Consider the following 12191-nt stretch of genomic DNA (forward strand, 5'->3'; position numbering starts at 1 on the left):
CAGATATATATAAATCACATTAGATACATATATTTGGAATATCATATCATAGGGAAATAGGCGAGCGAGAGAGTTAGTTTATCCCAAATACATGCAAATCCACTTGGATAAAATGTATCTAAAAAAATTAAACCTAATTTTGACCCATGTTTCTAGAGATCAAATTCTAGCATGAATAGTAATTTCAAAGGTAACTTACAGAAATCTCACTAGTTTATGAGTTAATTACTAAGTTACACGCTAGTTTGCAATATTACGAATTTTATAAATTTTAGTTCATCCAGATATGTTCAGATACATGTATCTTGGGATAAATGGGGTCAAATTAATTAGGTGTAATTTGTTCTAGATATATTTATCCAAATGGATTCGCATGTATCTGGAACACATAGACAAATCTTCCTCACCTCCTTCTATCTCCCTCGCGTATCTGGTATCCCAGATTCATGCGAATCACACCAGATACATTTAGATACATGCATCTAATGTGATTCACATATATTTGGCATAAATAGACCTGTCTCGCTCGCCTCTCTCCCTATTTCAGTGTATCTGGTAGCAAAAAAATTATATCTAGATCTATCTGACTTGAAATCGGATATGAAATTATTAATTAGTAATAAAAAATGTAATTATTTCAAATTACAGCAAAAATTAGTAAATATGGTAGGAATGATTGTGTAATTAGATAGTGTCTCCTAATTTCAAAAAAGAACAATTTCAAATATATACAATAAACTAATTAGTTTAAAACAAATATAGCCATATTTTATTTACATAAAAAATAACCAAAATCATAGAAAATATACAATGATTATACACTGACTATACAATATAGATTACTTATACATGAGCTATACACTGAATATACATTATGATACACTGATTATACATGCCTATATAATGAATGACAATTTTTTTGATAATTAATTTGGTCGAATGACCACTGAGTGTAATTTGCTTTTTCAAAGACTCACGAAAAGACATATAATTAGATCATAAACTAGTGAAATTTGTGTTGTTTATACCAATTGAAATGGTGAGTCATCCCATCTTGGCCCATCAAATTTCAAAACTTGTGCGAGATGACTAGGTTGGTCGGACCTGACCAAAATTGACATCTCTAAGTAATGGGATTATTTATTGAATAATTTTTTTTATATATATATTTTTTATTTAATTAAAAAAATGGAACATACATATATAACATAGAGTATGTGCTTGATTTAAACTAAGATAAAACAAGGTAAATTTTTAATTTTAATTTTAGTCGCGGCTATTTAAGCAACTTATGGAAAAGAGCTTTAGAGAAAGACATATGTATCAATCTAATATTTAATCCCAATATTGTTAATTTGACATTACTATACCATATGAGTATCGATCGGGACATAAAGAATTCTACCAAATGTGAAATTAATGTTATAAATTTAATTCCAAATTTCAATTAGATTATATTTTCATATTTCAAATCAAACCATCCTCGAATTAATTAAGAACTCTAACAAATCATAAAATTTAAATAAAATACTTTCTTCTCTTATTTGCAAAAGAATATAATTAAACATAATTTTATCTTTACTTTTAATTTTTATAAATCCTAATTAAAGTGAAAAATATTTAAAATTTATTATCAAATCTTTATTAAATATTATTAGTTTTTAATATAATATTTTTCTAGAGTTGGTAGTTTTTTTTTTTATCCCCCATTTTGGAGGATTTATAGTGTTTCCACACTTTCCCTCCAGTGTGATTCGAACCCAGGACCTACCGATCATGGGTCGAGGTGCTTAACCAACTGAGCAACCCTCACTTGTAAGAGTTGGTAGTTTGGGTTGGAAGAAGGGGGGCTAGGGGATTTGGAAGCTTTATCATTTTTGGAGTTATTGAACTAATACTAGGTCATTTTTGTCTCATCCTTCAGCTTTTCAATTTAATTCTTAATATGATATATAAACTAGCTGCCTAAGACTAGACCAGAAGTGATTTATTTTGGACTTATTAGACGTAATTAAATAAGACATAACTCAATTTAATTACGCAATTTCACAGATTTCTTTTTCATAGGCTTTTTGTTGTCTTTTTCGAATGTTGCTCTAATAGTATGACAAGCTGGAAATGAGTAAATTCCTAGGTGACTCAACTTGATGTATTTATTATTAATTTATTTTTTGTTTTCACTACTCTTATTTATATATAGTGTGTGTTGAGAACATAATTAAGTAAAGAAAATTGTATTTTTATTAATAACTTAGTTTTTTTTAGATAAAATGACTATGTACGTTATTATAGTGCATGCGTAGATAGGAATTTTGAATTCGAATCTCACTATCATACTTTAATATTTAAAAAAATCACGTATTTGACTCATAAAAAATATAAACTCGTACGCGTGGAACATATTGAAAATCAAAACATATTCTTTCAAAATTTAAGATTCTACTTGAGAACTGATTAGAAACTACAAACAACTTTCACGGTATATATGTATTACACCAAAGATCACATTACTAAAAATCATGAATACTAGAAAAACATCATATTTCATTTTATTAAATTGGGGTAGGGGTGGGGGATGGGGAAATGGGGAGCGGAGCACAAGATGAGGAATCGAACCCTCACCTACTAAATAAAAGTTTACGTAGTCAACCAACTGAGCTACGTACTAAAATACTATAACATAATTATATTCTTGATCATCAAGATCTAATCAAAGAGAATGCCTTCTCAAGATGTTTAGCCTTGAGACTAAGATACTCTTTCACTTCCACCTTTCTATATTTTGGTACAACAACATCACCATCATTATCCTTAGAAGAAATTATTGGAACAATTATAGAATCAACTTGAGGTCCAAGAAAATATGCCAAAGAAACCCTATGCTTAGTTTGATCCACAAGAACTCGATGATAAACCGCTGGGAATTCACCATTAGAGAGTATATGAAGAAGATCACCTATGTTAACGATGAGCGCATCATTGGAAACCGGAGCAATTGAAATCCATCCATGGTCTTTTTTCAAGATTTGAAGACCCTTTGTGTTATGAGTTTGATGGAGTATTGTTAGGAATGATGAATCAGTATGAGGAGCTAACCCTAGTGCATGGTTAGGGTTAGGGCAACTTGGATATGAATTCAATTGTAAGGCTCCTATAAATTCAAATGAATTAATTAAATGTTCTTGAGATGGTTGTAAGTAATTGAGGATGAGTAGCCAGAGTTGGAAGGATAGAGCTTTCATCTTCTTTTGATAAGTTTCCATCACATCACTGCAAAGACCAAAGAAAATTGTCGTGATTTCTTAAAATAATTATCTCAAATTATCTACGTAATTAAATTTATGTTTATCATGAAAGAAATGTAATTGTTACCTAAAATTATCTTATATAAATATATTTTATATCGTTAACGCATATAATTTCAATCGTCTTTATATACATTCATGTAAAAAAAAATTGATTCGTGTACTCACCAAAAATGTTGATAGTCATGTGGCCAAAGCTCCTTAGCATGATCAAGTGGTGAATCCACAATGGTGAACCCTTCGTGCCACATGAACTTCGAGAAAAATGGCGTAATTCGAGCCGTGCCATAGCCAGTAGCGCCACTAGCAGATCTCACGACCTTCACCTTCTCTTCTGCAGGCAAAGCGAAAAATCGTCTTGCCTGAGACTCAACTTTATCAAAAAGTTCTAAATAGACTCCATGATTAACCACTTGAAATATTCCCCATGTTTTGCATGCATGACCAATAAGTTCTACAGCATTAGGGGCCAAAAGATCAATTATTGGGACATTTTTGTTTTTTTCATCATCACTAATTGGGGAATCATTGATTTTAGGCCATAGATGAGAGTTTGGAACTTCTTGGATTGAGTGAAAATCTATAGGAAGAATGTGTTGAGGGCTAAGAGGGTTTTCTTTGTAAACTTCTTCGAGAGTAGTAGTGGCCATTATCTTGGACTTTGGAGAAAAAACAAATATTGTATTGATAAGTATATGGTTTTTTCATGGAATATATATAAGGTAGGAAAAATATATTTTCACACATGGATTGACTGGTCTTTTGGAGTATATGTTGTCTATAGGTAGGTTCTCAATTCTGGCTCATTATTAAGTTACCATTTATTCTTAGATTTTGAATCAAACATTTAAAAAAATTTCTTTAAATATTTATTTGACTTGGATTTTAGATCAGTCATTTAAACTTTTTCTTTAAATATATGTTTAACTTAGATTTTTGGTTAGACATAAAAAATATTTCTTTAAATATCTTTTTGACTTAGATTTTAAATCAGATGTTAAAAATCTGTTTTAAAATATATTTATTAGATCATAAAATTTTAATTTTCAAATATTTTCAAGTCCCACCAAAACAGTCAATTTTTGAGTTTTTCAGACTTCCACTCACAAAATCTTAATTTTCTTTCCAAATATAGCAGAATTTTCCAAAAATCACGACAAAACTTAAATTTTCAAATTTTAAATATCAATTTTTAAATTTATGATCAAACTAGAACTAAAGATGGAGTCAGGGGCGGAGTCCACATGGTGTAAAAAAATTATAACATATATACAAAATTAAGATTTTTATATATATATATAATATTAAATTCCTTTAATTTCTTTGATTGTTTACCTTTTTATATTTTAAAATCTTCTTAAATAAAATTTCTTATTGCGCTACTAAATGGGATAAAATTTCACTTGTGGAAAAAACAAAAATAGCTAGCAATCGTGCTTTGGATGATCTTAAGCTTATAATACAATTTAAATAGGGTCGATAATCTGGAAATAGACAAGTGTTACCCTCCTCAATATGTTTGACGTGGACAAAAGTTAATAATTGAAACAAGACTGCTACGGAATTAGAAGGGTTTATCTGAATTTTCTTTGTTAATAATTATATTTTATATATATATATATATATATTAATTTTATTTGTGTGAGTTCATTCATATGTTTATCACAAATTTAAAAGACGATGAGGATTGTCTAGGATCAATTAAAAATAATTTTTTTAACTAACAAAAATAAAAGTAAAATTATATTTATTTTATCCTTTCTAAATTTATAACTAATATCAAAGTTAATGATTCTGCGAAACAAATATAATGATAATGGAGTTGATGGCGTAGTGCCCGACTTACTTAGCGTGCTTGCCCATTTTTGTGCTGATTTGTTACTTTTATATATCTATAACTTTAAAGACACACAAATAAATAAATAAATAAATAAATAAATAATAATAATAAAAAAAAGGTTAGTAAGTTTTGATAACCATAAATACTATAGATGACTATATTTTAATTTATCCCCATGAATGATGACAAGTCACGTGAAACTCCATTCAAGAAATAGATTGTTGAGAGAGTATGAATATATTAAAAATATTTAATCTCCTTGCACTTATTTGTACATTTACTTATTATGTTTTTTAGAAAAATTAGTTCTACGACCAGTGCGTTGCACGTGATTTCAAGATATATAAATCTAATTCTATTATGTAACTTTTGGAAATTAGTTTAGGTACTTAGTTTTTTCTCTCTTCTATAAAACTGTTTCGATATGTACATTTTTTTAATGTTATAAATTCTATAAAAATATAGTTTCGGTTTATGATGATTTGAGTTATCTTCTTCTACTTGTATATTATTAAAGTTGAGATAAATAAAACTTAATTATTTTATCAAATTAGTGAAAGGCAGGAACAATATTATCTCCCTTTCTTGATTGATCATTTAATATATGTCTAAGCCAAGTTTTATTTTAAATGACAACAACTTTAATTTATGATTGTTCTTGCTAGTGATTTTACAATAAAAGAAAGAGAGTAAATAGTGAAAGAAACTGAAATTTATTAATATTAAATTTAACTTAAATATTTTAAAATTTGTATGTAAGAAGGCTAAATTCAAAATCAACTTAAAGTCCATCCAAACGGGCACATAGAAAAGAAACAACTATAAGCATAAAGGACACTCAATAAACGTAACAGTAAAAAGAAAAAAAACTTTTGCTCCCACAACCTTTTTTCAAGACTCCCTCCTTTCATTTAATATGCTTGATTATTTTTTTCATATATCATGGTACGTCTATTTTAACACTTATCAATCAGTTAATTTAATATAAAATTTATGAATTGATTGTATTGTATATAATAAGAAGGTACACCAGATGAAAAGAAATTTTTTTAATCAAAAAGAAAGGATTTTTCCAATTGAAAATCATTTTTGGTAAAGTCTAATCGATTTAATATCTATTTTTATAATAAGGGAAAGAAAGAAAACGAAAAGATTGAAATGAATGAATGAGTAATAATCGTAGGAAGCTAAAAGAAACAAATATTGAATGAAAAAATTGATACCATGCAATATGTAAATGTTCACATTCACAACTTAATTCTTTTTATCGTCTATTCTTTAATTAATTTCTGGCCATTTAAGTCCCATAATAACTTATTAGCCATTGCATATAGGGAAACTTACGTAAATATACTATATTAAGAAAATATTTACCATTTATAATAATAATATTTTTTTCACTGAACACTTATAATACATTTATAATATAGTTTTAATACAATTTTAATACATATTAGCGAGAATAATTTATAAAACTCATATAATATAAGTTTTACAACTTAAGGGCAAGTTCTACAAAGTGGTGGTTAGACCGGCTATGTTGTATGGGGCAGAGTGTTGGCCAGTTAAGATCTCTCACATTCAAAAGATGAAAGTTGCCGAGATGAGAATGTTGAGATGGATGTGTGGTCACACCAGGAGCGACAGGATTAGAAATGAGGCTATTCGGGACAAGGTAGGAGTGGCCTCGGTGGAAGACAAGATGCGGGAAATGCGACTGAGATGGTTTGGGAATGTGAAGAGGAGAGACACAGATGACCCAGTGAAGAGGTGTGAGAGGTTGGCCATGGATGGTTACAGAAGAGGTAGGGGTAGGCCGAAGAAGTATTGGGGAGAGGTGATTAGACAGGACATGGCTCAGTTACAGCTTACCGAGGACATGACCTTAGATAGGAGGGTGTGGAGGACCCACATTAGGGTAGAAGGCTAGTACATAGTCTCGTTATTCTTCCCTATTCGTAGGCGCATTAGCACATTACAATTCCTTGTGCTCTCATTTCTGCTATTTCTGTTACTATTTATTACTTTCAGTACTTGTGATTACTCTATTTTATCTGTGATGCGTTCGTTATTTATTTTCCTATAGCGCTTTGAATTTCTTAACCTTATCTGACCCCCCTTTTTATGTCTTTATGTCTTTTTTGAGCCGAGGGTCTCTCGGAAACAGCCGTCCTACCTTGGTAGGAGTAAGGTCTGCGTACACTCTACCCTCCCCAGACCCCACGTTGTGGGATTTTACTGGGTTGTTGTTGTTGTTGTTGTTGTTGTTGTATATAATATAAGTTTTATTCATGGATAATATATTTATCATACACTTTAATACACTTATAATATATTATGTCAATTTCTTACTAAACAAGTATAATATATTTTAAAACACTTATAATACACTTATATTGCATGCATAATTCACTTTTAATTCATGGCAGATATATCATAATATTGTTATGTATTGCTATAGATGATAATAAATAAAAACTATCGCTAAAATCAGTAATTATTTATTAAAAAGTATTTTCCTTGGTAATTTTTCCTTACATATAACCCAAGTCTCTCATACAAAGCATAATTAACTAATTAAAATTTTATCACTTACTATTTAATTAATTAGATATTTTATAAATATTTTAATCAAGTATAGGGGTAAAATGGTAATCCAACTTTATACTTTGGAACTTTTTACGTTTAATAATACTAGTCAAGTGTACGTGATTTACACGTGTTTATTGCATTAATTAATAATAAATATATAAAAATAAATTATTGTATCTATAATATATTATTAAATACAAAAGACATGAGATACCAACCTTTTTGATGTCAATGAATGAGCAAGCCAACGTCTAAGCAAAATCCTAGTCACTATAACAACTTAGAAGCACATATAATATTTGCAACAACAACAATAATAACGTACGTATATGCAGAATTTATCCCTAATTTACTATTATTATTTTCATGAAATAAGAGGTTGTTTTCGATATATAATATTCAAATAAAAAGATAACCTAATCAAAACTTGCCGAAATTCATACTTGTTTGAGATGACCATATGCTGCAAAAACAAAAGCAATAAATTAGATTCGGTCTACAGAAAAATAGGAACCCTTGATTATTATACCATGAAAATCAGAGAGAAAAATAATAATTTTATAATTTCTATTGAAGAGATTTACATGAGATTTTATAAATAAGATTGACTTGAGTAGAAACTAAATCTACCGCAGTTTTGCTACCCTAATTCGAAAGTCAAGAATCCTAAATAAAGAAGAAGTTAAGAATCATAAACCTAAATGACAATTCAAGATGATATAGATATTTATCATGAGATATAAAATAAAAATTCTTATATTTTTCAAATAAAAAGGAAAGATTTAAATGTTAAGACTTTTATTATTAATTTTAAAAGATTTAAGAATTATAAGTTTAGTCAATTTTTAAGTTAGAAAACTTTTAGCTTTTTTAAAGATTTTTTTGGGCTATATTTGTTTTGACGTTTTTTTTAAAACATTTTTTGGCCTATTTTATGGAATATTTTTTTGGATCCTTTTCTCAGCTTTTTTAAAAAAACCATTGTACCACATATTAGGAATAGAAATTTTTTACCTATTTTTAATGATTTTTTTGGTTATATTGTTTTGACGTTTCTTTCAAAAAAAAATTAAACCTTTTTTTGCCTATTTTGTGGCCTATTTTTTTGGATCCTTTTCTAAAGCTTTTTAAAAAATCTTTTTTTTGCCTATTGTTTTGAAAGTTTTTTTATTATTTTTTTGAGATCAAGTCTATTTTAATTGAAAAAATATTCTTTGTATAGAAATTTAATCATAATATGATAAGAAAACTTCTCCATATAATTTTTATTATATTTATTATAGTAAATATTTAATAAAACTATAATGGTGTAGTAATTGAAAAAAATGGTGAAAAGACTTTTGTCTAAAGCAGAATCTTTTAATAAAAGGCAAAAAGTTCAATCAATATTTTAAGGGTCTTAATTCTTTTAACATAGTATAAACTAGTAAAATGTATGTGCTTTACCCGTGTGTATTGCGTTAAGATGAACAAATTTCTCAAAACCCACAGTATTAGAGCCAAGCCCGGATACATTATTTTGAAAAGTAAAATTTCAAGTTAAAATCAATATTTCTAAATAGAGTTCAGTTATTGATCAATCTCTCAAACAATTACGTTCAATCACTAAGATTTAATATATAATCTTATATTTGAATAAATAACGCGAGTAAATAAGCCAATCCTTCGACCCAATATCAACCTTAATGTTCATGCCAAGGTACTTTTAATATAGAAATAAGTTAGTCAAGCATGATAACAACAGTATCACAAATCATCCAAAAAAAAATACAAACAAACATAGAAATCAACAGATGAAAAGAAATAAAAAAAAATTCTATAACCAATTCCAAGCTCCAACTTGTTTCTGATTCTTCATTTGTCCCACATTTTGGCATTCCTCCAAGACCTTTTTTTAAAGAACTTCGTGTTTTTAATATTGTATAAAGAAAAAATTATTTTAAAAGTGATTTTTAATAAATAATTAGGATTATAAGTATTCAATAAAAATATATATATTAAAACTGTATTATAAATGTATTATAAGTATTCAATAAAAATAAAAATATTATTGTTATAAATAATAAATATTTTTCTAATATAGTATATCTGTAAGTTTCCCTTGTATAAATATATGATATGATTATAATAAAAAATTTAGTTTCGCCGTTGAATTTTTTACTCATGTGGATAGAATTTTTGTTTGGTCATGTACTATTTATGCTGAAGCATGTGGGTCATGTACAAATTATCAAAATGTATATTTTAAATGATATCTTTGTTAGTATCACTTTTGTTTGGTAGTGAATATTATTGAATGATTTGATGTTTACCAAATGGGTTTGTTTTATTTGATCTATTAATTAGACCATAAATTAAGCAGAAAAGAAAAAAAACGTTTTCTCTATAGGACTGAAGGAGTAGTCTCCATTATGTTAGGGTTTTTTTTTGGATTTAAAGTTAAAAAGTTAAAAAATTTATATGACGTGAAAAATATTTTGATTATATTTTTCTGCGTGCTTCAGCTGTTAGCCGCTTGATAGTCAAAATCTAAACAAAACTCTTTTGTTATAAATTAACTTACTTGACAATTTTGTAAAGGAAGAAGAACAAGAGAGTAATATAGAAAGTATTAATAGAGAGAGTAGTAATATAGAGAGAGTAATAGTAATTCTCTTCTTTTATATGTTTTGTGTATTTTTACATTGAAATTTAAGGCTATATTTATAGTCATATTTACAAGTGGAGGAAAATATTAGTGGCAATTTACCCACTTAAAAAGTAAATGGACTATCCACCATTTTAAGTGGACAACCATTTTACTTGGTTGATAATACTCCCCCTTGGATGTCCACGAGAAATGTGCCTCGTTAAAACCTTATTAGGAAAAACCCAGTGGGAAAAAGCCTAATGAAGGAAAAAGAGTACACATATCTGATAATACGCCTTGAGTGCTGCCTCATTAAAAACCTTATCAGGAAAACCCAGTGGGACAAAACCTTGACTAAGGGAAAAAGAGTACAGCGCGTATTTTGCTCCCCCTGATGAAAATATCACTTAATATCTCGAATACGACGCATTCCAATTTTGTATCTCATTTTCTCAAAGGTTGAAGTTGTCAATGCTTTGGTGAACATATCCGCCAAATTGTCACTTGAACGAATTTGTTGGACATCTATTTCACCCTTCTTTTGAAGATCATGAGTGAAAAAGAATTTTGGTGAAATATGTTTTGTTCTGTCTCCTTTGATGTATCCTCCCTTCAGTTGAGCTATACATGCAGCATTGTCTTCATACAATATTGTTGGAGCGTCTTTTGTCAAAGAAAGACCACATGTTTTTTGAATGTGTTCAGTTATTGATCTTAACCAAACACATTCTCGACTTGCTTCATGAATGGCTATTATCTCTGCATGATTTGAGAAAGTGGCAACCATAGTTTGCTTTGTTGAACGCCATGATATAGCTGTACCACCACATGTAAATAAATAGCCTGTTTGCGATCGACCTTTATGGGGATCAGATAAATATCCCGCATCTGCATAACCGATCAATTGTGACATGGAATCATTTGAGTAAAACAATCCCATATCAATGGTACCTCGAAGGTATCTGAATATATGCTTAATTCCATTCCAGTGTCTGCGTGTTGGTGAAGAACTAAATCTTGCTAACAAGTTTACTGAGAAAGCTATATCTGGTCTAGAATTGTTGGCAAGATACATTAATGCACCAATTGCACTAAGGTATGGTATTTCAGCACCAATAAGTTCTTCATCATTTTCATAAGGCCGAAACGGATCTGTATTAATATCAAGAGATCTCACAACCATTGGAGTACTCAATGGGTGTGCTTTATCCATATAAAATCTCTTTAAAATATTTTCAGTATATGTTGACTGATGGACAAATATCCCATTTGTAAAATGTTCAATTTGTAGACCAAGACAAAATTTTGTCTTTCCAAGGTCTTTCATTTCAAACTCCTTTTTCAGGCATTTTACTGCCTTTGAAAGTTCTTCCGGAGTTCCAATAATATTCAAATCATCAACATATACTGCTATTATGACAAATTCAGATTTAGACCTTCTCATAAAGACACAAGGGCAAATTGGATCATTTTTATATCCTTCTTTTAGCAAATATTCGCTAAGACGATTGTACCACATTCGCCCTGATTGTTTCAACCCGTACAAGGATTTCTGAAGCTTTATTGAACAATTTTCTCGAGAATCCTTGTATGCTTCAGGCACTTTGAACCCTTCGGGAATTTTCATAAAAATGTCGTGGTCCAATGAGCCATATAAATAGGCAGTGACCACGTCCATTAAGTGCATTTCAAGCTTTTCATGAACTGCCAAATTCATTAGATACCTGAAAGTAATTGCATCCACCACAGGAGAATATGTTTCCATATAGTCAATGTCAGGTCTTTGCGAAAAACCTTGGGCTACAAGTCGTGCTTTATATCTTAC

General features: G+C 29.1%; 1 protein-coding gene across 1 annotated transcript; it reads right to left on the reverse strand.

The window, feature by feature from the left end:
• Positions 1 to 2571: 2571 nt before the first annotated feature.
• On the reverse strand, positions 2572 to 3971 carry LOC129877836 (gibberellin 3-beta-dioxygenase 1-like). The gene is made up of 2 exons (XM_055953375.1): positions 3474 to 3971; positions 2572 to 3270 (listed from the first exon to the last, which is right to left on the reverse strand). The coding sequence occupies exons 1-2, from the start codon at positions 3953 to 3955 to the stop codon at positions 2700 to 2702; spliced, it is 1053 nt and encodes a 350-aa protein (XP_055809350.1). The 5' UTR covers positions 3956 to 3971; the 3' UTR covers positions 2572 to 2699.
• Positions 3972 to 12191: the final 8220 nt, after the last annotated feature.

Source organism: Solanum dulcamara, chromosome 2, assembly GCF_947179165.1.
Source record: "Solanum dulcamara chromosome 2, daSolDulc1.2, whole genome shotgun sequence".
Taxonomy (NCBI): Eukaryota; Viridiplantae; Streptophyta; class Magnoliopsida; order Solanales; family Solanaceae; genus Solanum; species Solanum dulcamara.